This window comes from Drosophila simulans, chromosome 3L (assembly GCF_016746395.2).
Source record: "Drosophila simulans strain w501 chromosome 3L, Prin_Dsim_3.1, whole genome shotgun sequence".
Lineage (NCBI taxonomy): Eukaryota > Metazoa > Arthropoda > Insecta > Diptera > Drosophilidae > Drosophila > Drosophila simulans.
In genome coordinates, this window is record NC_052522.2 from 2,155,330 (window position 1) to 2,180,571 (window position 25,242).

The following is a 25,242-nucleotide window of genomic DNA, read 5'->3' on the forward strand; positions in this document are numbered from 1 at the left end:
TTTTCTAATTAAAAACAAATTCATGAATGCAATTTGCATGAAATTCAATTAAACTTTTTATCTACGACGCATCTCCAGAGTGCTGTTTCCCACTGAAAAGACTAAAGTTAAGCATACGCACTGTTGTCCCGCCGTGTGTGATTGCGATCAAGATAATGTCCAAGTATTTTGGCCAAATTTCGAATGGAAAGAAACAAAGCAAGATGGGTAGATGAAAAAAGTAAAACAACTGAAATGAATAAATGAGCAAAGCGAACGAAGCCGCAAGTATTTCCAGTGAAACGTGCCACAGTGGCGGGCAAAAGTTACCGCACGTTCGCTGCATCCTTCGGATTGTTTATTTGCGTTGCATTTGCATTTACTTTTATTCCACTTTCTGGCGTTTTCCCCACCAATTCTTGGCTCGTTGCTCTCTGTTTGCCGATGGCGATGGCCGTGTAATTTCACTCAAAAACATCAACATCAAGTGCAGCAGCACAAGAACTTTGTTTTCCCCATTCTTCCTCAGCATTTTATTTCGAATGTTCACTCGTCGGTTGGTTTATTTTGGTATCAATGTAAATTTTAATTTGTTTTGCAAATATTTTGTTACTCAAGCGGACTGCGGAGCAGGCGAAACACCAAATGTGAACAGGAAGGATGCTGCTCGCTAATTTGTCTGCAAAGCATGCAGCAAATTGCTGCGAGGAAATTTCAGCAAAAAAATAAGAGAAAGCCAAACTGAATTTGCCAACTGAAGTGTAGCAAATACCCTTTAAGTCTGGACCCAAATGGGGCATATTTATGTATTTAAGGATCATAACTTTAGAAGAAATTTCAAGTATGGGTATCGCTAAAGAAGTAAGTCATGTATAAGTAAATAAAATCATATTTCTTTACTAAACTTAAACTTATGAACATATACCAACACAATTTTGTTGCAGGATGTTAAACTTTCGATCAAACTGCAACTTTTAGGTCCGCTTTTTACATAGCCTGTGGGAAAAGTTTTTAAACTGAACTAAACCAAAAGGCGGAACGGCAGGACTTCCTTACCCCATGTATGTATTCACATAAAGGAACATGTGAACATGCAACAAATTCATGAACTTACACTCTCCCCCAAAAAACTTGCCTCACTTTTGATTGTCGGCGCACATTTAAGTGCAGAATGTAAACTTTTCGGCCCAACTTGATCGCAACTAAGTAAGTGGCAAGGCATTTGCACGCATGCCACAGCCACTGCTGCAAACCCCTCTCAACGCTGATGTCCTGTCACTCTTCAAGCGTTTTCGCCTCGGAAAGTCCTGACAGCGAGCGCCTTTTCCACTTTTTTAATGCCTACCTAGTTGCTGAGCTTACAGAGAAAACAATTTCATCTGAAGATGAAGGCATGAAGATTTTGCAAGTGAAAGGAAACCTTTGATTAACAGCTCAAGTTACTGATCTGGATTTTCCTCTGCTCTGTCTTGAGATAGCATTTCTCACTTTAAGAGCTTTTCCCAGTAGCAGTGTATTATTGTGTCAGTTGGACGACTTCTCCTTGGCGACAATTGCAGATGTGACGATGACAGGCAGGAGGTCGTCGTCATCATCGGGATCCTGGCTGCTGCTGTCAGGCACGTGCCCCATGTGTGTGTGAGTGAGTGTGCGTGTGTAAGTGAGCTGAACTGAGGTCCTGTCCAAGGGTTTCTTTGGCCAGTCTAGACAGCACCCAGCGGTGCAAAAAGTCATGCCATGTCGCTGCTGAAAATCAACAATTTCTTGGGTATTTTCCCCAATAAATGCAGTTCTAATATTACCCGTGCTTAAACTTTAAATTGAGCAAGTGGGGCGACATGACGAAATTTCTGCTGACGAAAACTTAAATGAGCATTGTTCCTATCGCGCATCTCGTTGGACATTATTGTTCCGGGGGCTATAAAATAAATAAAATTGAAATTTTATGCAAATTACTGAGATGTTGTACGACTATGTGGAGCGGCAAAGCGGCATCACAATAATAATGGAAGGAAGAAGGAGCCACGAGGATGAGACGGAAGCGAAACGAATATGTTTGAATCGAGGCAAGAAGTTCATTTGGGGAGTGGTAAAAAGTCCTTCGGGCGGTCTGGTAAATGAAAAAAAGGAGATAAGACATTAGACTCGAACAGGAAGCGATGCCATTTTGTTGAACAGATTTTCGAAAAGTTGTGCGACTACTTTTTGCTGTGACTTTAAACTTTTCAATCTGCTTAATAAATGTATTGTTCATATGAAGTAACTTTCCCCTTTTCCCATTTCTGCGCTGAAAGCTTTGAGCTATGAGCTCTGTTCATATTCCCTATATAAAACCTCAAATATAATAATTTCCCTTCAATTTAGTTTTAATTCAATTCTGAATAATACACAACTTTGAATGTTCATTTCCGGTCAAAGACTTCTGCGAAGCTCAAATTTCCTTTGCCATCCAAGCCATCAACGTTACTTAAAATGCCAAATGAGCTTCCGTTGGGCCATCCGTCCCATCTCCTTGCCGATTTTCTTGGCCGCAACTGGAGTGGCCGAGCGGAATCCCAATCCCAAAGCCAAATAGAATCCGGGCTCAGCAAATGTCCATCCATTCGACTTATTACATAATTAATAATTATAAGAGATATAATGCTGGACGAGCGGGTAAGGGAGGCAAGGCATTTTAATAACCCATCACATCATTTGGCCCACTCAAGTTTCCACTTGGCACATGGCAATCGGATGGGTGGTGGCTTCCCTGGGTTTCCATGGGCGTCCATGGCCAGAAATCAATGTGTGAAACGTGCTAATTGCGGCAGCTGTGCAAATGTGTGCCTGGCCATTTGATAGTTGACCATCATTTTGATGACCCACAAGGAAGGCTGGCGAAGTGTAGGGGGAAATGGCCCTGCGGATATCTGTAATGTGTGCGTCGGTCAGGGGGGAGAAAAAACTAATTGCCCGAAAGTGACTGAAGGAGAAAGTTTTGCATAAATGGCAGGCCGTCGTCTTGGCTTTCAACTCGAACTTCTGCTTGGCCAAAAGTACGAGAGTGAAAATGTGCTGGAGTCGTAAAAAATGGCAGTGGCGCACTCATGACTGCCGTAACACGTAATGAGATACTTCAAAATGATGTTATTGCTTTATTTATAGGGCTGCATAAAAAGTCCAGAAAAAGTGGGCAATTTGAAGCTAGGAAGGGAGTATAGGTTTTCCTCCATAACCTTTTTTATGCCGACGTGAATGGCCTGTAGTTGGGTTTTTTTGTTGTTTTATCATATACCTCATGTCACTCTTTCGCAGCCGTTCTTGTTTATTAAACTTCAACTGTCACACACGGTGGTGCACTTAAAAAAATATAGTCGATTTACTGTAGGATTATGATTTAAAAGTTACTAATCACCTTTAAGCTAAAACACTCCCATGGCACCAAATGAGTTGCCTTCTTTCTGTTTTGATTTAAATATTGCTTAAAGTTTCTTGCTGTGTACAAACAAACACATGCGACTACAAAAAAACACCTATCTTTGTGATGGATGCATAAATCTTATCTGCTGGCAAATAAAAGCTGCAGCCAGGCGTTATTGCCGTCTCTGTCTCTTGCCCTATCTCCATCTCTGTCCTTATTTGAATTTCCCTCTCTCTCTCTCTCCGTCTGCCTGTCTTTCTCTGGCTGCCTGCTGTTCCGTGATGTCCTGGGATTGGCTAATAACTTTCATGGAACTCGTTGAACTTGAGTAATTGCGCTGGCTTCTGCTGTTCTTAGACTGACATTGTTTAGATAAAAATAATTTCCAGTCATAAAATTATTCATAGCCTGTTGTTTGATTAAAGGCTTCACATCAGCGGCAAAATGAACAAAATAAACGGGGATAACAATGAAGGAACGAACTGGGGTAATAATGGATGAGGTCATGTCGTTGAACTGAACTTTCCTGTTTACTTTTTACACTGAGGCTAAAGTTTAATTAAAAACTAATATGAAAAGGCGAATTTTCCAATTCGTCAGCGGGATTTAAGGGTTTACTTAATGAGCTTCAATTCCGCTTAAGCTGGACAGCCTAGTTCCACATCAAGCTCAGCTGCTGACTCATGAAAAATTAACACACAAATCGCATGAGGCAGACATTTAAAATGCACTTTGTTGCAGCTGCATTGCATAAAATTACTGCAGAAACAAAAATGGTCAGCGATAAGAACAGCAAAGCCAGCAATGACTGCGAAATGAAATTAAGAATCGAAAAATGGCAACGACTTGGTTGATACTTTAAAGATTAACTATTCCATGAATTTCACTACAAATTAATTCGGAAATTTAAGGTCTCAAGAAAATTTATTAAGTTTTAAATGAAGTCCAGTAGGTAGGAATACATGACTTTAATTAATATGGTTTGTGTAAAACGTTAGTTCCATCATATGTCAGTATGTTTTTGTCGCTGGCCACCAAACTCATCAAACTCTTCTTGCAATGGGTATTGGGATAATGCGCTTTCCTTGACTTGCAGCCGAATGCTTTAAAGTGCATCAATTTTAATGCAAATGCAGCAAGCAGCATTAACTCTTGCTGCACTCTTAAAAATTTACATAATTGCTGAAAGTCAGGCGAGAGGCGCCACATTCGACCCCCCCCTTGGCCCGCATGTGTGCAATGGGAAAGCCAGTGGGAGGGGGGGAAAACTTTAATGAAAAACGTCCAGCACTTTGCACAATTAACGATTTTTCATGATTTCCCCCGCAGCCGACCGCTCTGCCCGCAGGCAATTTGCATAAATCAGTGCAAAGTATCTGTGACACATGGAGAGCACGCCTCGTAGGTGCTGGCTTTTGGCCACCCGGTCAAATGGGTGGAAGTGGGTGGTTGGGTGGTTGGGTGGTGGGGGTGCCTCTGAAAAATGTTTACACATTTGCAAATGTCTGAAGGTCAGGGGTGCAGAGGGGTTGGAGCGGGGCGGACCAGCGAGCTGTGCAACATGATTTAGGCGTTTGCCCGCTGAGTAATTGTTGTGCGGCGGTTCCGTGGCTCACTGGCGCAGCTTTAATTTAATTTATGCAACGAAAGGAGGCGCCACCAACCCCTTCTCCTCCTCCGACTTGTCGAGGGCCACTAAGTGGCCGCTTCAGCGAAATTAAATGCACTTTCCCGGTTGTTGTCGTCGTCATCGCAGTTGTTGCAAGCGATGGCCACGGGGTATCGCTGGGTATTTCAGATCGCGTAAATTGATATTCTTGTTAAATTGGATGAGGCAAGCCAAAGCGAAGGTGCCACAGAAAGCACTAAGTATATGATATTTATCTTAAAAGAAATTTCCGTAGGATGCACTTTATAGGTATTCCACTCGTTGTGCCACAAAAAAAAACCAACTTGGCAAATCCATATTAAGGATCAATGTATCCATGCTTCAATAAAAGTTTATATTTCATAGTTTCCAAGAGAAATCAACTTAGCACTTAACGGCTGAACGGAAACAATTCCAGAGTATTTAGTGGTTAAATCAATCCCTCGCCATCGCTATCTCCCATGGCGGTGCTTAAATTATATTACTAGCCATCAAACGGTCGATTCTAGACCATTAGAAAATAATTTCATTTGCTATTATTTACGCTGGTTGCAGCTTGCAGCTGCCAGTGAACAGAATTTATTATTATGGCCGCACAATGTGTTTAGTTTTATGGCCCAAGACGTGAAGTGTTTATAAGGAGTAGCGGGCAGACTGCATTCCCCGGACTTATTTAATGCGTAATTACAGCGCAAATCTTGTTAAGCAGTCGAAGAAGCTGGGAAAACGGATGGAAAAGCGGAAAAGCGAGATAGTTGGCCCCGAGCATTCTCGAAAAGGCAACACTTTTCCGAGGGCCAAAGGAGCAGTGCTGAGAGGCAGCTTAGTGTTTGCTTCATTGAATTCATAAGCGTCTCGAAAAGTAAATCCCAGTGAACTTTAGCGAAAATCCTTCGCCCGGATAGCGGAAAGAGTGCAGCTAGAAAAAATCTCTCAAATAAAAAGCTATGGGGTTAACCGAGGATTTCCCAGCTCCCGCTCCTTCTCCTCGTCCTCCTTCATGACGAGTTTCCCATCCTCTGCAGCGGACAACGGGTCGTCAAAAGTCAATTAACTGCAACACTTGCAACACAACTTCAACTAATTAGCGTGATGCTGCCCCAGGTGAAGAGGTTGGGAAGGAAGGAGCCGAGGGTGCTGCTGTATACGTACATCTTGTGCATATAAAACCCCCAGGGATCCAGCAGAACACACAAAAATGTGTAGCATGCTTTTGGGCTTGTGGTAAATAAGAATGCACTTAGCGTCGGGTTTCAGATGAGCTTGCTTAGACGGGCGGATGGGTCTTTTTTTGAAGGGGAGCCACCTGACTTTAGGAGGTGGCAAGATGGAAAGTATGTCATGATGGCAGAGGTTAATTTGGGTTAGTTGTGGCCAACAGGGAATATTATCTACCTCTGGGAAGCTGCAAGAACGAGGATAGAGAATGTATTTCGGCAAAACCAATTATGCAGCAATATATTAATAAATATCTCAGTTACAAGATTTATCGACAATTTAATGAAGTCATTACTTGAATAAAAGTTATGAAACCTCATTTAAACAAGCTATCAAAGCTAATATAAATCATAAAAGGATTGTTTTTGGCTTTAAATGGCTTTGTGTTCCACTACTCCCGCTTATCATTACTATGCGAACCCTCGGGGATATTCGATGTTATAAATTATGCCAATAAATTGGAATGAGGAATAGAGTCATAGTGATAAGCGCACGATTAAACAAACATGTGTGCAGTGCTTGAATTAATCAGGAACATATGATATTAATTTGTAGTTATCATGATTTATAACATTGTTATCGACACCGCTGCTGACGTAGAACTTATAGATACATTTCGGACCCCCTGCTGCAGTTCAATTGTATCTGTTAGCTAAATATAGCTATACTTCTCCAGCGAAAACTATAAATATTCACTTGTGAAACTCCATTCACTGTGCTCCCATACTTTGGTGGCGTTTCTATGGCCAATCATCATCATCATCTGCGTTTAATTAGGGTGTCGCTTGTTCCGAGCCCCTTATCTTATCCACTCCCTTGGAGACATTCGCCAGAAGATGTGCTATCGGGTATCGGGCGATGATAACCACCTGGCGGCAGTACCAAAACTTCGAATGCATCTCCATTTCGAACTCGCGTTCCGCTTGGAGTAGATGTGCTGTAAATTTCCACCCGAATGAGGCTGCCATCGATGGTGGATAACGTGTGGAAGCGTTTCATGGCCATGTTGTCACTTCCGGATTTGTTGGGTAAGACCCTTATAGGCTCTATTACCTGATGCTCTTATTTTCCATTTGGCCATCTGGCCACTTACCAGTCCTCGGCTGCCTGTGGGCCAGTGGCTTCTCCTTGGGTTACTACGCCAAGTCGGCTTATGTGTACGACAACCTGTGGCCCCATTGGTACGCCCTGGTGGGCGGGTTGGTGGCCTTGGCTCTGACCCTGGGCTGGACCCTCAGGAAGCACAAGAAACAGCAGTACAGCTACGATCATTACTATATCATTTTCTACGGACTGCTCTGCTCGCTGATGGGGAGCTGCTTCATGCTGACTAGACAGCTGGGTGAGTAATCGATGGAATTCGTTTCCCGATAAAATCAGAGAGATGTTTACGAATGTGCAAGGCCTGAAATATAAAATACAGATACCTCCGCAAACCTTTTGGTTAAGTTTTCTATTCTTGTTACCAGCTGTTAGCTATTACTTCAGCTTCGTGGGACTGAGTGTGCAGTACTTGGCCGGATTTAGTTACGTGAGCCTGCGTTGTGATGCCTCAGGATCACGACCGGCCAGAATCGCGTTGGCCAACTCTCTGTATGCCGGAGGAATGGCCACAGGATTTGTGATTTTCAACGAGATGGAACCGCAGCGCAGCGGATTGATTGCTCTGGGAATTAATCTGCTTTTACTCTGCCTGGTTTGTCTAAACGAGCTGCTGCACCATACTGGCTGCATTAACTACAAAGAATCAAGGGATTTGGTGTTTAATCTGCTCAACGAGGAGAAGATGGTCTTCCTGCCGCGCCAGGCGATTTTGGCGCAGTTTGTGGACAGAACGGATTACCAACTGAAGGATAGCAGGCAGTGGCTGGTGTTGATCCTGGGAGGATCGCTGGTGTGCCTCCAGAAGTGCTGCCTCCTCTTCTCACCCACCTACATGCAACTAACTTGGAGCAGCACGGTGGGCTATTTACAGCAAACCCAGCTCTATATACCCTTTGTCCTGTACTCGGCTGGCACCAGTTTTGGAGCCCTGCTCCTGATGAGATACACCCCCAAGTTGGTGTACCTACTCTTCGGACTCATCCAGATTACATTGATAGTGGCTCTGCTGTGCATCTACAGCGATGAGCAGTCGGAGCACTGTTTCCTGTTCCTCTGCCTCATATACATCACCATGGGAGTGCTTTCGAGTCAGGGAATCCACTGGCTCCTGGAGTGCTCACCCTTCCTCCACACTGAGTTGGCCCTGGCCGCAGGATTCGTTCTGCAACTGTGCGCTATGGAGGGCTCCAAGTACGAGTCCTACGCCACGGACACATGGATTGCCCTGATAATAGTGAGTGTAATCACTCAGGCACTCACTGCCCTTGCCATTCCTGTGGTGCAGTGGCTCCAGCCGCACTCTGCCAGTCTCGTGGATGTGCGCAACCGCCTGCTGGGCATTCGACGGCAGTCGCTGCCCCCGGAGCAGACCCAGTTCTGGCACACCAACCACTTCCTGGCCCACAACAAGCCCGCCAACCAGCTGGAATGCGTGCAGCTGGGCAGGAGCAGGGTCTTCCAGCAGTATCCGATCAGCGGGAGTGACACCGCGGAGAACCACAAAGGCGACAAGTTTTGATAATAAAGTGTTGCACTTTAAACCGCCACTCGATTGTGTTTTATATATCTCAATCATTACTCAATCTCAGTAGTGCTGTCATTGGACTTGCTCTGTTATTTATCTTCATCGTCAGTGTAGAGTGACTTCTACAGAATATTCTCTATTTAACACATAAACCTGAACATATTTTGGATATGTACAAATAATTACGCTTTTATTAAAGCAATTTCTTTACGTACCACACAACTTAATCCATCTGCCAACTAATTCCACCACATAATTTTGCTTTTTATAAAGCATTTTTAAGCTGCAGGCTCTGAGAAATCCTTTGCTTTGTAATAAGCCGTTCTCAGGGATTATTAATTATTTATGAGTCCGGCATTATGATTTCCACAGCTCAAAAGAAATAAAGTCCCTCGGAAAAAGGCTTTTGAAAGACAAACTTGTGCAGTCGGGTGGGCAACCGACGTTAATGATTTTTATTGATTTTTAAGCAAATTAAATTGTGCGTAAACCGCAAACTGAATTTATCATAAAGTCGCTTTATCAGCCCACTTCTTCCGCTGCGGCTTCTTCGCTCTGCATTTTTATTGCCGAAACATTAAACATTTATATCCGCTATCAATTCCGTAACGACGGAAAGAGCGTAATCGCATCTCGACTGTTGCCGGCTGAAATTTTCCGGTTCTACCTAATTTAATTTTCGTAGAGAATCGAACCGGAGCCCAAGAACCGGAGCCGAGCAACGTGCATTGGCAATAAAAGCGTTAAATTTGTTTATTTTTCCCAGCCTCGCAAGTCCGCCGGGTATTCTGCCCCCCGCAGGCTACACCGCCTCCCCAGCCAACCAGCCAGTGGGTTTTCGATTCGATTTCCCTGTTTTTCCATCCATCCGCTCTACTGTTTAGAGTGCGGCATACCTTCCGGACCCGCTGGAAATCCGCCCACACGAAGGATGTCCATACCCATATATACGTATGTACACCATATAGCCTCCGCTCCGGGCGCTCCACGTTCCTTTGTTTTTGCTCTACCATTGTTTTTAAGTGGATGCCGGCACCTCCTTTGTTCCTGGTGCATCGGTTGGGGAAAAGTGGGGGCCACCGGCAGTTCCGATGCCCTTATCACTAATGAAGTGGCCAATGAACTGTAGCCCCAAAGATTAAAGCGAAATTAAATGGCCAGCCGAAAATTGATTGATCGAAAAAGGTGCGCAACCCAAACAAGAACACCGAACACCGGCGAGGAAAATAAATGAGAGGAATTATTTAAACCGATTTAGGTTGCGGTTTGCCGTATTCCAATATGTTGTGCGGTCAGGGGTTAAGAGCGATAAAAAGTGTGTGTATCTCACCACACACTCCAAAAGAATTACGTTTTAAATTGGCTTAAATTCACGACAGATGCCAAATATGGCAGAGGATAGGATACCTGTATTTTTTCCATTTAAACAACATCCAAAGTATCAGTTACTAGCTAGCTCGAGAGTTGTTTTTAATTAAATCAAATATTTTTTATTGCTTAGGCAAGTACAAGCAAAGTTTCATTTGGCAATAATCCAACTTGTTGGGATCTTGAACATCGTATAAAATTGTCTAAATTATTACTCTTCAGGCTTGAAGAAAGCATCACATGGGCATAATGAAATCAATATCTTGTTTCGCATCGGAAATTTTCGCTTCGCGCCGCTGACTGAATCTCAAAGATGCTGGCAGCAGCTATAGGTTGCTTTTTCTCTTCCTCCGCTTGACATTCTCTGAGTCCTCCACGGCCAACTTGAATTCCTTGACGACCTCGGGCAGCGCCTCATCCGCCGCGTCCACCGTCCAGTTCTCCAGTTGCGGTGGGCGGTGGTGCAGGATGAAGGGATTGATGACGGCCGCCACTCCCTGTGCATTGTTGAGGTGAACGTGGTGGGTGCCCTGCACTTCGTGGAGCTCGAAGTGCGGGTTGTTCTCCCTGAGAATGGCAATCACCTCGTCGCTCTGCTCATCTATGAAGTTCGACTCGGAGCCCTTGATGACGCAGTAGGGCACATTCTTGATGGTCCTGGCCAGCTCAGCCGCGAAAGGTGGACTCGTGTGGAACTCCGTGTAGTACTTGCAGCGGCCGTCGCGCGAGAAGAAGAACTTGGCCGGGAACTTGGTGGAACGGCTGATGTTGCGCTCCAGGATGTGGCGGCAGTTCTGCAGCTCCACCGAGTATTCGGAGCCCTTGTGCAGGACCTGCTCCAGCTCTGTGTAGGTGTAGGCCGGCGGCTCCTGGCGCTTGGCATTAGCGAATCGCTCGTCCTCCACCATGTAGCCCTCGATGTTGGTGCGCAGGTAGTCGATCTGCGAGGCGGGCTTCCTATAGCGGGTCTTCACTATGTCTATGCTGACCAGCATGTCGGTGCGATGTGGGTACAGCGAGGCGAATACGAAGCACAGCATGGCGCTCATCGAGTGGGCCATCAGGGACACCTTCTGCCAGCCGTACTCCTCCATTACGCGCAGGATCACGCACAGGTAGTCCACGAAGTGGTAGGCGATCCCCTCGGGCAGCTTCGAGGAGTATCCGTGGCCGGGCAGGTCGATGCACAGCACTCCCAGGTGCTTTGGCAGCAGGGGCAGCAATTTGTCCCACGTGCCCAGGTTGTCCAGCCAGCCGTGCAGCGCCAGGATGGGTCGTACCTGCCGATTGCCGTACCACCTGCCCACCACATACCCCCACGGCATGTCGATGCGCACGTCCATGGGCTCCTGAAATGCACAGAGAGAAATTGCTTAGCATAATGTTCACCTTATATCACAAGTATACTGCACAATTATTATATCATTCCTCCTGGTGTAGGAAAGTACCGAGAAAGCGTTGCATGAGGGAAAAAGTTGCTTGCAAACGAGGGGTTTTGGAAAAGGGAGAGGGTTTGTCCAGCTTGTTAGCTGTTAATTGCCAGTGGGCAACTTGGTAGCTGCTTTCGGCCCGCTGTCAACCAGTTGGCTTAGATGGGTTTTCGGTTTAGCAGAGGATGCGGAACCGACTGGCCTGGCAGGCAAGAAATGCGCCAATGGCGTTTCCCAAAAACTTCATTTTAGGAATGCTTATTTGCAATATCCTATGCACCGAACACTTTCGAATGTACAGAGGACTCGTTCAATAAAAAGTATTAAAATTAAATCGGCCGGCAGAATACTCTCATTCAGGCCCTTTGAAGACCCATGTCATATGGCCATATCATTTATCTCCGCCGGTGCGAACTGGTGCGTATTTCCCCATCCCCGAGCGATTTGATCAATTGGTTGGCTGGAAAAAGTTGAAGTGGCTGACAACTGAGCGAGTTTTTCGGACGGGGACCAGGTGTCAACTGATGGACAGGAGGCCCCGCAGTGCCACTAGCTGCCTGGGCCACAATTTATCATCTAGTTCTTACTTTGTTTCGGCTCCAATCGATAAGCGATTGTGTATCCACTGCAATTGACTGATGCTGCTGCACATGCAAACCCCGCAAAGTTCGAACAAATGGATTTTCGTAGTTTGCCACCGCAGAGAAACTTTTTCCGAGCTCGGTTTAGCACGGTCGCTCAACTTGAAAATTAGCGCCGAGCACTTTCAACTGTAACGACATTTTCCGAGGGGTTATATATACATATAGCAGAAGAAGATGGAACGGAGAACTTTTAGAGCATCCGCCCGACAGTTTGATGAACTCCTAATGAGCTAGATAATCGAAGAATACTAATTTGAACCCATTAGCGTACACAAAGCAAAAAGCTGGTGTCAAACAGTAAAGATTTCGCAAACAAAAAGAAAGATTAATTGAACGGCAAAGTTTCTATTGTGTCAGGTGTTTGTACTTTTGCCTTTATATTTACAAGTGCAGATTAATATCTTTATGATATGAAGCCATTATCAGCGCCGTTTTCCAGATCATTAGAAGTGGTTTATGACGAAAGTTTTCGCCAGCATTACCACTTAACCAGAACAACATTCCACCGGTAGCTGATGGCTCCAAGTAGACATTGACTTTGATTCCGCATTAGCGGGAATCTTATCAGCACAAAGAGTCCAAGGCGATAAGAATGCAATTCCGTTCAAAGGTAAGAAATACGAAAGCAAGGGGCAGCTGAACGTGTCTGATCCGTCGATCTCGATAACAGGTCGACTAACGTCTAGCTAATCTTTATAATAGACGCCCGCCGGGGATCCAATCAACTCCGTATAATTACCTGTTCATGTGGCTCGTTGGGGTTGCCTCGACCCTCAGAATTCGATGTCATTTTAGTTGGCGATCTGTCCGCGGTGAATAATACAATCTAAATCCCAACTAATTCCGACACACGCCGTGTCGGAAAATATATACGCAATGTGTTTGGGAAACTTTTCTATTTTTATACTATACTAACTAAATTAGTTGAACACTAGCGAGATCGAGCCGAAGAGAAGTGACCGCTAGCGGGGCATAAACAAAACTAAATCGTATTTCGCCAGAGAAGCCGATTAAATCCCAACTGAGACCGAACTTTAATCAGCGGGGTTTCCTAATCAGAAATCGGGAGAACTGCTTTAAGAGAATGGGAACGGACCCTATAAAGAGACTCTAAAGGGAGAACTAAAAAGAACGATCCATCGAAAGCTTTTGGGGGAAGATATATGCTTAGTCAGTTTCGATTGCGATATGGAATGAGAGAGTCAGTATCGGTGAGCGGGGAAAAAGCTCTACAAAGCCCCAATGTCATGTATTAACAAAAGAGCGTACTAACAACAAATTTATTACGGATCAAAGGTTAAAAAGTTAAACAAAAAACTGAAAGCATTGATTGAAATATTGAAATATACCGGCTGAAAAATTAACAAGTCAACTAAGATGGGTTATGTCGCCACTTAACTAATTAAGAATGCATTCTCTGAAAGCTAAAATTTTTTAAACTGCATTTTTTTATGTTACAACTGCACGCCATTTTTTCAACGCACATTAAAAAAAAAACACAAATTTCATATAGCAACAGACTATATATACAAAAAACCTAAATGACACGCCAATTAAATCAAATTATTGGGTTTCGAATAAACAGAGACCAAGGATAACATTGAAATTACAATGCTCATATCGCAAATAATGTGCTCACCCATACAAAATCGAATATTTACCCAAATAAACATAAATATTTATGGATTTCATTTTCCAAAAGTGACTATCAAATAATTGATGCAAACATGCCAAACCTCATAATGCCAAACCAGAAAATAAAACACACTCCAGAATATTGCTTTTTGATCGAACCCCGAAGATAGGTCGAAAAAATGTTCAACTTTTCATATTTTATTATTAATTTTTATGAGATTGGCAGAAAAAGAGCACTCACACATTGCAATAAAATGCAAATGAATTCGATTTGTGTGTTCTTTACGGCATTTTTTACGTAGCCTGCAATCGGTTCAAAAATTAATAAACGAGCAAATCAATAAATATTTATTTAGCTCTCGAGGGATGAGATAAAACTTGGCTCTATTTTGTTGGGCACAGCGGACAGTACATGTTCAAAAAACCATTGGCCTCTTTCGACAACAGTTTACACAATAAATGTGTTTAGTTTTTGCTAAATGGAAACCATTTGAAAATCCTATTGCACTCGCTCGGGGCTGTGGCTCAAATCATAAATCTTCATGGACTGCAAATTGAATGTGTTGCCGCGAGTGGCCAGCGACGGTTTCGCCCAGTGCCATAAATAACGAATCGAAACCATAAATCCGGCGATGAAAAGTATGCAAAGCCTTTTTAATTTCCAATGCAATTAAAATGGCAAAGGCTAGATGCTACTATTCACGATACACGATTCAGGATCAGAGGCCATGCGAAATGGTTGGTTGGCCAAGAAAGGCAACACCCGTGCGGCGTTTAATCAAATGCATCTGCTGCTGACCAAGTGGCGGAATCCCGAATCCTGTTAGCACCTTACCGACCCGCTCGGCTTTTGGGGGCTCGCAGCGAAATCAAATTACGCTGCAGCTGCATGCAGCCCCGGCCACAGGACATAGTTCACCTGCCACACGACGCCCGGTCCGCCCCTCTTGCCACTAATGACATTCGAATGACATTGGTGGATGCAGGCGAACTTGGCTAATGACTCCGGATCCCCTCCGGCGGCAGTGCCTTGAATGAGACCAAATTAACATGTGGTTTTGAAACTGGAACTTAATTTAAAGCTACTTTTGTTAGCTCTTCTTAATGTGTTCATTACCGTTAGTCTTCAAATTCATTTCGTTCGACTAATTTTCAATGTTAAAGTCGAAATCGGGTCAAAAGTATCTGAGCGGAATGACAGCCTTCATCACGGAATCATTTGCACGTCTCGCTTGGCCAAAGATTTACACTTGGTATTTTCTGGATTTATGCCAAAGTGAAGGCATTGGCGGTGCCTGCCACGCCCATTAGTGACGTGTTCCGCCCTAATATTGTTGCTAGGTGCAAAATGCAAAGTAATGGGCTTTGAAAATGCCTGCCAAGCAGGCGAACGAGCCGGCTAGTTCTGCCGAATATGAAAATATCCTTTAAATGGATTGGAAGATAATATTGATAATGGGTAAATGCTAGATGATAGTTCCTGCTTTCTAATTAACTTAGTTACTAAAACATAATTAGTGCGCCATGTAATCTAATTGGCTGCAAATAGGGCATATATAGTCGTCGTTCTTCGGCAGTTAGCCTGGCATCCTGCATTCTGAGCTCCTGTTTTCTGGTCTGCCCTTTTGTCTGGCACTCGAGTGAAAAGCTTTTGTCGGCGCATGGAAATTTGACGGAAATTGTTTGGTCTGATGGATGCAGCTGCAGATGCACCTCCTCCTCGGACTCCCGATCCTGTTCCTTCTGCTAGTTTGCCTGCTGTGTACCTTTGGCTAATGGTCTCGTCTGCCCGTGCCTCTCTGTTGGCTGTGTCAATCCTTCAGCTAAGTAAGCAGACAGTTTTTAGCATTATGGTCAGTTGAAAGGCCATAAACTGGCCTGTTCAGCAGAGTGTTGTCTAACCGAATGAAAATGGCAATTTCAATAGAATTTAAGCCTGATTCTTGCTGTCGAGCGGGAAGCGAGGATTACGCCAAGCGAAATAAATGCAAATCGCATTAGAATAAATTTTGGCTGCAACTGCAGAATAATGTCCTTAGAATGGCCAACCAGACGGGGCATCTTGACGGGGCGAACTTTGGCGTCAGGTAGCCCAGATAGGGAAAGGGAAATATATATATTCGTACAAGCACTTTGGGAAAAGTTCCTAACCAAGTTGCTCTCGTGACTATTCAGAATATACAAAACACTATGTCCTGTGTGTACAGCTAAAATCATTTAAAACAACGAACTATCTAATTAAAGTGACATATATTCTGTTTAATAAATATGCAACTGCGAGTTTTGGCAAGTGTAAAAACTCCGCGATACTCGCAGCATCATTACGCTGAAGGAGCATGGACCCCGGCACATTAAAAGCCAGTTGAACTTTTTAATGCATAATTTATTGTCGACTGACTTGGCCACGGTTAACTAACTGAGAAACAGCCAGCGGGCCAGCGCAGGTTAAAGCCAGGCTCACTTTTTGTTGACTTTATTTTGTGTTTTCTATGCGCAGCGCGGAAAATCAGTTAGAACAATGGCTGGGATGCAGATCGGTGGCGCATCATAAATATTTATGAAAAGCTTGGCCGGTCACGTAGCACCGAAAGCACCTCATGTAGAAACACCGGCGAATGGTGGCCCAAATTTATTGTGCGTCCTTGCCAAACTCATCTTTAATGCCGGCACATGCGGCACGTATAAATATTGAGGCGAAATATTTATCTGCAATTGATTGTTGATTTATTTTCGGGGGGGAAATAAAATAATATACAAGGAGAAATGTGGCTAGAATGAGGTGTTCGTTGATTTATGGTGGGCAATATAAATTCAAGTCAACTTATGATTTAACGCATGAAATTCATCTTCTGAATATCACCATAACTATGCTTAAATATTTGCACTGTCAAAACTTTAACGATCAAGCAATTGAATCAAAGAGAGAAGAGATATTTTCTTTATCCCAATCATATCGTCATCTGTCTGCAACTGTCCAACCATTTTGTGCTTCCCTTGGTGAAAAGTTTTCAGATTTGTTTGCGTGTTTCGCTGGGGCAAAGTGAAGTTGCAAAACCAAATCGGGCGATCCGAGTCACAACTATCAATTAAACTAATTAGCTTGATTTCCCAGCAGAGTTGCCCGACCAAGAGACACGCCCAAAACTTTCGCCTTGGCTCTCGACTTCCTTTTGGGCTGCGGTTGCGCTGGAAAATTCAATCAGCGCGTGCAGAAAAACGCAATCAAATGATTAAGTCAACAAATGATGGCAAATTGCTGGGGCCGCAGCTGGTGCCGGACTTTTGGGATGCACTGTGTGCGGAAAATCGAAGCCAAAAAGCAAAAAGTCGCCGCAGCGGCCAATGAGGTTGTTTCAACCGAGGTCTTTCTCAAAACTTTGGTCAGCTTCTCCTCGGGGATTCCCCTTTTTACCAGTTTTTTTTTTTTTGACAGCAGCAGAGCGCATTTTAAGCAGGTGAAAAGCGAAAAAACTTTTAGTTTTCCTAATGAGTGTGGTACTTTGGCTATTGATTAAATGGAGGTTGCTGCCAGCTGTTCTCCCGTCTTCTTTTCCTGCTGGCCAACATATTTTAGCCATTTTTATGGCCCAGCCTGCTTTTTGGTGCACATTCAAATTCAATTGACTGGGCGTGGCACGTGCTACAGGGTACATATCTATCCATCTATATCTATATCTACAAGTGAGTGTGTGGCCGCCTCCTTCGGCATATTTATTCCCTTTTTTGGTTCGATTGCCTGGCAGGAAATTTATTTATATTCAATTTGTGAATTTATGCCACTTTTTCTGCCGGGGAAGCCGGCGACAATGCCGGGGGAAATTCACTTTGGTGCAGTCGCATCAATGGGGCAGGAAGCAGGCTATGTGAGGAGTGCACTAGGCGAAAATGTGTCGGGGATTCGGGGCTCGGGGGCAAAGTTGATGGGCTTAAACGAGTGAATATTCTGATAAGAGGATTTCGAAGAGATCCTAAGGAGCAGATTGTTGAAAAATATATTTTAAGATGATTTAGATAATATTATGCCAATGAAATATTGGTAGATGGAAGCATAAGAACCCAAGAGACTAACTTCTTGACTATATGCACGAATTTTTATATGAAGATGAAGTGAAACTTATTGACATGCAATAAGAATGAAGATACTTTTACTAGCAATAATAGTTTATGGAAGAGAAAAGGTTGCAGTGTAGCATTGGATATATAGTCATGCAAGTGTGGACTTTATTTTAGCTAAAATTTCTCGCTGTGCCGCACAGGACCTTTGTTAGCATCTTGCTCAGACTTGCCGTTCCGTGGAAGGAAACTTAATGCTGTGTTTACGGCCACAGATGCAGATACTTCTGCTGATGGTCCGTTCGTTGCCTGTCGTTGAGGTCGATACCGAATGGATATATTTTCCGCAAAATCATAAACACATTTGGTCGCTGCCGTTCTGTCTGAAGGACTAAATACAGTGTACCATTACCTGGTAGTTCCCTAAGGTACAATCCTAACCCGTGGAAAACCAGCGGTACCTACTGGTCTACCTAGCCATCCGACAGAAGGTACTTAGGTAGAGATAGGTTCTCTGGGTATACTATATATAGTGCGACTTGGCTGTGAATCCTTCATTCCGTCGATGTCCTTCCACAGCGATAGTCAGCCCCGAATCGTCGTCCGTTGAGAGCGTGAGTTTTTGAGTCTGTGATAGTTAGACCCAGTGCCAAGTGCCCAGGATGTTATTCCTAGCGCCGCGCAAACATCTGTTTGCCACCAACCTGATCATCCTGCTGATGATCTACGTGATGCGCAAGTGCCTGCAGCTCTTCTGCATCATCGAGAACCGCGCCGTTCATCCGGCCGAGGAAGAGGAGAAGGAGGTCAAGTTGCCGGAAAGGGAGATCCTCCAGAAGCGCCGCGGCGGCTTCACCATCATCCCAGCTGCCATGCACCAGAGCATGCACGGCTTTGGCTACGGCGAGGGTCACTACCAGATCTTTGTGGAGAAGAAGGAGCGCAACCTTCCCACCAAATCGCGCCTCAACGCGGCCACTGCTGAAGTCAAGCTGAATCCCAATTAGTTGGTTCTCCGCGACCAAAGGGAACCACTGACATCCCAGCATGTCAATGACAATGTGCCAATTGAGCCAGCAAAAAAATCAAACCCAATCCTCAAATATCCCCCTACATCCAAGTCTTCTTCAATAGTCTAAATAATATCTAATGCATGCAACAAACACTTACTTTGTACACAAATCAAAGCGCATTTATTGGCCATAATAAAAAATTCAAAAAAATAGTTTCTATAGTTTCGTTAAACATTTTCGTTTAGGAATTATTAAAATGTTTTACTTGTAGGCAATTTTGATCTGTTTACTTAGATTTTTACTTAGAGGCAGATTTCTATAGCGACTGAAACGGATTTCATGCCACTTGAAAAATTATATTTTGCGAAGGAAAATATAAATATTCGCTGATCGCGTGGGTGTTGCAGCAACATTAAATGGCGCCAAATTTATCACAAAGTAGTAGAACGCCCATGGAGCAGGACAGGATGGGGATTGGGGATAGGCGGAGCTGGAGTTGGAAGATGGGCCTGAGTGGCAGCGGCAGCAACAATGTCTGACAATATGCTGAAGTAATTTGCAAATACTCTTGCCAAAAGGGGCGCAAGAAGGGTATATGTATTAATATGACCTAAATTATTAAATTAGTTTAATGTGGCGCTTTATTTAAATTATGAGCGCAATTAACCAAAATTAGTAGTACATAGGTTGTGTTCATTATAAAGCTAATTTACATATTATAATGGACGCAATAACATTTTATATATTTCCCGCTGTATTTATTATTGATGCCATCTATTACGTTAATTGGCATTAAGAGTATGTTAATTTGGTTAATCATTAATTGTGCTACTATGATTGGTTGAATTTTCCATTTATTTGGATGTTTAAATTCGCCACCTGTTCTATTTACCTTCTCTGAGGGTTCTGTTAGTCTATGGTAATAATATGGCTCAGCATTACCCAAATCCCCAAACCTTGTGTAGGGTTTCTAATCCCCCCTTTGTCAGGGCATTTCCAGGTCGCCACTAACGGTGGCCCACTTCCATTGTTCGGCGTTGGCCAAGATAAGGACGACGGAGATGGCAGGACGGAGATGGGAGGAACAGGACTCGGCTCGAGCGCAGCAATTGTTAGCAAATCTATCATCATCATCTGGCTAAGCACGTGTCTGTAATGCGTGTGTGAGTGCCTGTCTCTTTCTCCCGCTTACGCCCGTCTCTTTCACCCGCTTATAGCCGTCTCTGTCGCTGCTAAGCTGGTTGAAGAAGCGGAGACAATGTGTGAGCGTGCAACATTCTCTGCATTGCATTATAAATGAAGGAAAATTTTTAAGTTGTAAGCTGCATCATCAGCGCTCCAGCTGCATATAAATTATCCCGCCAAATAAAGCATCCATCCACATCCACATCCAGCGAGCCACCCAACCACGCGACATTATAGTCGTGATTGTTATTGCTGTAATTCTAATTCCATAACTATGTGGCTCTGGGCATTATCCATACGCCATGTGGTGTCGCCCATACGCCCTGTGGAACGTGCGCTCCTCGGCAGCTGTTGATGTGTAAAAATGAAATGTCAGTCGGATAAGCGCCCACAGGCTTCCTGGCCATAATGAGGTGGCTCCGAGAGGATAACCCACCTAACCCATCGACGCCGCTGGACACTTTTCTCACCCCTTTTCCCGCTACGTGCTCCAGTTTTTCCATCTGTGGCTCTGCCCGCATAAAACGTTAAGCTCTGATGTAAATCATGTCGCTATTGTTAGTCCCGTAGTTTTGTGCGCTGCTGGACTCATTATAATTAACAATTTATAAAGCGTTAATCCACATACACTGGCACCAAAACCCTTTGGCTCACCAATACAAACACAGCAGCTGAACACTTTAAGAAATCAGACCTATTCTTACTTTTTGCATGATTTAAAAAAGTAGTTGTGTGCATATGCATATCTACCACACTTGCATTATCGTCTTTAGCTATCTAATCCTGATGTTGGACCATTGCGATAAAATATGTTAAAATTCGTTGTGGCTTCCCATTTTTGAAGTGTACAATATCCATTGACGGTAATTTGCCAAGGCAGCCAAAAGAGCATGTTCAGCAACAGCTATAGCAAAATCCAGCCAAACAAACAAGTCAGAGGCGTGTGGGGGTAGCCGGGGGGATGGGATGAGAGTGAGTAAGCAGCTTTCATTGCTGGAATCCCCTCGTTTCCTGCCCTCCATCTTCAGCTCCATGCCGCCCAACTGCTCCACTGCTCCGCTGGCACGTCGCGCGCATTAAGAAGATGAGCTGCATTTTTCATGCATGTGAAGTTGAGATTGCAGCTGCTTCTCCTTCTCCTTAGCCCTCGTCCTTCTCCATCATCGAGCCTTGCTCATTTCGTTTTGGACTGGCTTTTAGCTGCTCCTCGGCATCTCCCACTGCGGATGCATCCGCATCCTTGCCGAGCTCCTTCCCGCTCATCAGCGTCATTTGTATTAATTGCCCAAGCATTTTGCTCCGCGCTATGTTACCAAAAATGGTAGGGGACCCTATTGTCATTTTGTTTGCCACAGTTTTCCTGAGCTTCCATTTTGCGGTTTCCTAATTTTTTCACATGACTTTTAATGGTTTGTCTTTAGATTTTAAAAATGTAAAGCGAAAGCTCGTCTTCATATGTATATAGTGAGATGTCGGCAAATATCAAAGACCATGGCTCAATTCCACTCACTTTCGTTGCACAATTCCGTACAACTATTGACAGTTTTTCCGCTGACAATTCCAACAAATTGCCAATTTAGCAATCCGCCAACAGTTTGGCAGCCACTGGCTCAATACTAGTTAAGCCGCATCGACTTTTATGGACGCTCAATTAGTGGCTCAATCGAGGGAAAAACATCGCGTTCGATTGAATTTTATTGAGTCTTTAATTGATGCCATACACGCTGGGATTGCACATTTTCCGATGGCCAAAAACAATAGTAAAAGCGACTGTGGAAATTCCGCCCAATTCCTGCACTCACATGGCAAGGATAATTAGCAAAGCAAACAGCGGATGGGGAAGTCATGTAAATGATTTGCAAAATGACAGCAAATTGCCGTACTTCCTTCCTTCCCCACTTGAAAATGGCTTGAGGCGGCTGCGGCAAAACAAAGAAACCCATTTCAAAACCGTTCAGCTTTGAATGAGGCAATTAAGCGGCGCTAATGAAGCGGCGACTGCCACAAAATTCGCGTTGCATTTTAAGAGCACAAAAATCCAAATGAAATGCCAACTGCAAATGCACAAATGCAAACAAAAAATGCCGGGATAAACTTTAATCAAATTGCCAAACGAGGCGAGCGAAATAAAAACCGGTAGCCATGGCATAATAAATAAATATTCGATTTTAAATCAAGCAAAATGGAGCAAAACAATATGCAACAGAGGAAAGTAAATTAAAATTCGATGAAATTACCAGCGCTAGTAAATGCAATAAAAATACATATATTTAAATCGGTATGAAAATGCATATGAATATACAGTCGCATTCAAAGCAATAAAATGTTTGAATTAGTATTCAAAATTAAATATTTCTAAATCATTTAAACGCAATAAATAGCCTCAGTTTGATTTATTCTAATTTTTATCAATCTTATTATAAAGCTTAAAATAACCCCTAGTATTTTGAACGCGACTGTTTATATTTTAAGCGGCTTCCCGAGTCGATATATGTGTGGCCACAGAAAGACACACACAAAAACCGAGTCACAATGGTTTGCGTTCATAAATAAAGTAATTAAATTAAATAAACCTCAAAAGAACATCAGTCAGTCGCAATCGCGTTTCAACGAAAGCCGCAAGACTCATGGCATGCCTTACGAATAAAATATTAAAAATCAATTAAGTGACACTAATACCAGGGAGTAATTTAAAATGTTCTGCCTGACTTTTCAGCAAATTTATTTCGTCCTTCGGCTTAGTCGACTCACTTGTCGTCGGAACGGCGCCAAAGTCCTGCCACCATAAACACATGTATGGTATGGACATTGCGCATACGCCGTGTGGTCGGCGGTGCGCGGAGGCCAAACCAGAAATGTTTATTACAAGCCACTCAATAAAGTATCGAAGGCCTATAAATTGCGCCGCCGATAATACGATCACATATAAACGCCGGACAGTGCGTAGCGAAAGTATGCAAACAGCACTTACTGGCTGACACTGTGTGCGCATTGTGGTGCCAGCTTTCGGCTGGCACTGTCATGTCCGCTTGGCTTGGTAACTTTCAACTCGTTACGGCTCGCCTCGTTGTGCTGCATGCAAATGGAAGGACTACTGCGAGCAGGACTGCCGTGAGGATTCGTTGTGACTGCGCTGACTTGGCTGGCTCCTGCTGCCAAATGGGTCAAAGTGGCAGTCAGCCAGGCGGCCAAAACGTTTGCCAAGCCCAGTGCATCGCACACTACACTACCACAACACTTTATTTCAAAATTGTTCTTAAATTTATTTTCAAAGTATTACTAGAAGAAAGTTTATATCTCAAATGCTAACTGGAATGAAATATATTTTTCCAGAACAAACTTACTTCTACTCTTGCGTGCCACTCTAACATTTCCAAATGATCACATGGAATATATTTTATAATAAACATTAATTGGCGTATTTAAAGGTGCCTGTTTTATTCAGAGTGTATAGCAGCAAAGCATGCAACACAAAAAGCTGGTAGAGAGCGAAATTGTGCGCGCTAAATTCGAAATCAAACACAAAAAATGCAAGTAAATAAAGCCGAGCTGTGTGTGTGTGCGACTGCGTGGAGCCAAAGGCAAATGTGAAGATGCAGGGTCAGGGGTCAGGGGCTAGGGTCAGGGGCCACGGGTAGGGGTTGGCGATGGCGGATCAAATGTTGGCTCAAACAACCACACATATGAGCACACACCGAGGCGAACCGCTTGGCCAAACATTTGTCCAGCTTACCCAGACTCACACCCAAATCCAGAACCAGAACCAGATCCGTGCCCATCCAAACCCTCTGGCTTGTAGGCACGTACAAATCCGATTTGCGCAATTCAAACAGCGTGAGTTTCGGACGGAATGCATGCGAATTATTTGCTGATATTGCCCGCAGTCGTCGCCACCATCCGTCCGCATCCGCATCTGCATCCGCCCTCGCATCCGCATCGCCTTCATCATGGGCATCATCATCAGCAGCCGGCAGGCTGGATGGCCATGTTTATTCCTCTTTATGCCCGACTGTCCCTGGGAATGTTTATATAATTTTAATTAATTTTCTGCGGCCAGCTTAAATCTTCATTGCTCCGGAGCAACGTAAACCGCAGACGCTTTTCCCTTAAGCCACCAACTTTGCTTTCATTTTAATTAAAAATGCGTTTTAATGCGATTTCCCTTTCGCGCCGCTTCCCTGCGCAAGTTCAAGGCGGCGGTTGCATTCCGATCGGGAAATCAGAGAGTCATCAGTCGAGTGCCACAACTGTTGCACTTCTGATGGCTTCAGTTGTGACAAGCAATAAATCGCATAAAGCAGAGCCGGAACATGCCAGCAATTCCATTAAATGTCGAATAAAAATTCAAAACAAAGCTCCTGCACACACAATGCGCAATCAAAATGAACGACAAATGCCTGGCACACATTGCAAATATTTTCCGGGCACAATTTCCTCCACACCAAGTCCCCCTGCTCCCTTCCCCACCAGCAATCTGTGGCACATTCGAGACCCCGAAAGCCACATGGACGAAGATTGAATGCACTTTTTCAGCGCACGCTCGGACAATCTCGGAGTGACGCATGTGGCCCCCATCTCTGCGGCTCCTCTGCATGTGATTAACCCGCACAACAAAGTTGAGATACCCCCAGCACATTGTTGACAACTTGGCTGGAGGAGTCAGCAAAAGCCAGGAAAATTTAAGGACTGCAGTGCTTTATGTGGAACATTTTAGTCAGCTTGCCAGCAAAGAAATTAAGTTGCTTGCGAAAATACCAGGAATATGCAGGAACAGATTATGCAGGGCAAGTTTATGAGGCCACACTCAGCGAAAAGTGTTATCCTTGCAGGGATAACATTGTTATCCTCCTCTTTCTATTTGTATTTCGGCTGAAGACCTTCCCTATTCATAGTGGTATACATAGTTAGTACTTAGTGCCAAAGAATTCCGAGTTCTTAACTTATAGAAATAGTTCCCAGTGCAGAGGAAAGCGTTCTGAGAGCGGCATTAGCTCTCGTTATTATCGCACAACTTTTATGTTCCGGTCCAGTTACACCCAG

General features: G+C 44.0%; 3 protein-coding genes across 3 annotated transcripts; 2 read left to right on the plus strand and 1 right to left on the minus strand.

Moving 5' to 3' along the window:
• Positions 1-6,971: 6,971 nt before the first annotated feature.
• LOC6736457 lies at positions 6,972-8,896 on the plus strand. Its single transcript, XM_002083292.4, has 3 exons — positions 6,972-7,273; positions 7,342-7,587; positions 7,715-8,896. The coding sequence occupies exons 1-3, from the start codon at positions 7,201-7,203 to the stop codon at positions 8,866-8,868; spliced, it is 1,473 nt and encodes a 490-aa protein (XP_002083328.1). The 5' UTR covers positions 6,972-7,200; the 3' UTR covers positions 8,869-8,896.
• Positions 8,897-10,294: 1,398 nt separating this feature from the next.
• Positions 10,295-13,308, minus strand: LOC6736458 (probable serine hydrolase). The gene is made up of 2 exons (XM_002083293.4): positions 13,056-13,308; positions 10,295-11,591 (listed from the first exon to the last, which is right to left on the minus strand). Exons 1-2 carry the CDS (start codon positions 13,104-13,106, stop codon positions 10,569-10,571), a joined length of 1,074 nt encoding a protein of 357 aa, XP_002083329.1. The 5' UTR covers positions 13,107-13,308; the 3' UTR covers positions 10,295-10,568.
• Positions 13,309-18,523: 5,215 nt separating this feature from the next.
• Positions 18,524-19,226, plus strand: LOC27206272. The gene has a single exon (XM_016170663.3). The coding sequence runs from the start codon at positions 18,667-18,669 to the stop codon at positions 19,009-19,011; it is 345 nt and encodes a 114-aa protein (XP_016030000.1). The 5' UTR covers positions 18,524-18,666; the 3' UTR covers positions 19,012-19,226.
• Positions 19,227-25,242: the final 6,016 nt, after the last annotated feature.

Coding starts and splice junctions, on each gene's coding strand:
- LOC27206272 (XM_016170663.3), top strand. CDS start 18,667: ATGTTATTCCTAGCGCCGCGCAAACATCTGTTTGCCACCAACCTGATC.
- LOC6736457 (XM_002083292.4), top strand. CDS start 7,201: ATGAGGCTGCCATCGATGGTGGATAACGTGTGGAAGCGTTTCATGGCC. Junction 7,274..7,341: donor GTCACTTCCGGATTTGTTGG/GTAAGACCCTTA, acceptor GCCACTTACCAG/TCCTCGGCTGCCTGTGGGCC. Junction 7,588..7,714: donor CATGCTGACTAGACAGCTGG/GTGAGTAATCGA, acceptor TCTTGTTACCAG/CTGTTAGCTATTACTTCAGC.
- LOC6736458 (XM_002083293.4), bottom strand. CDS start 13,106: ATGACATCGAATTCTGAGGGTCGAGGCAACCCCAACGAGCCACATGAA. Junction 11,592..13,055: donor CCAACGAGCCACATGAACAG/GTAATTATACGG, acceptor TGTGCATTTCAG/GAGCCCATGGACGTGCGCAT.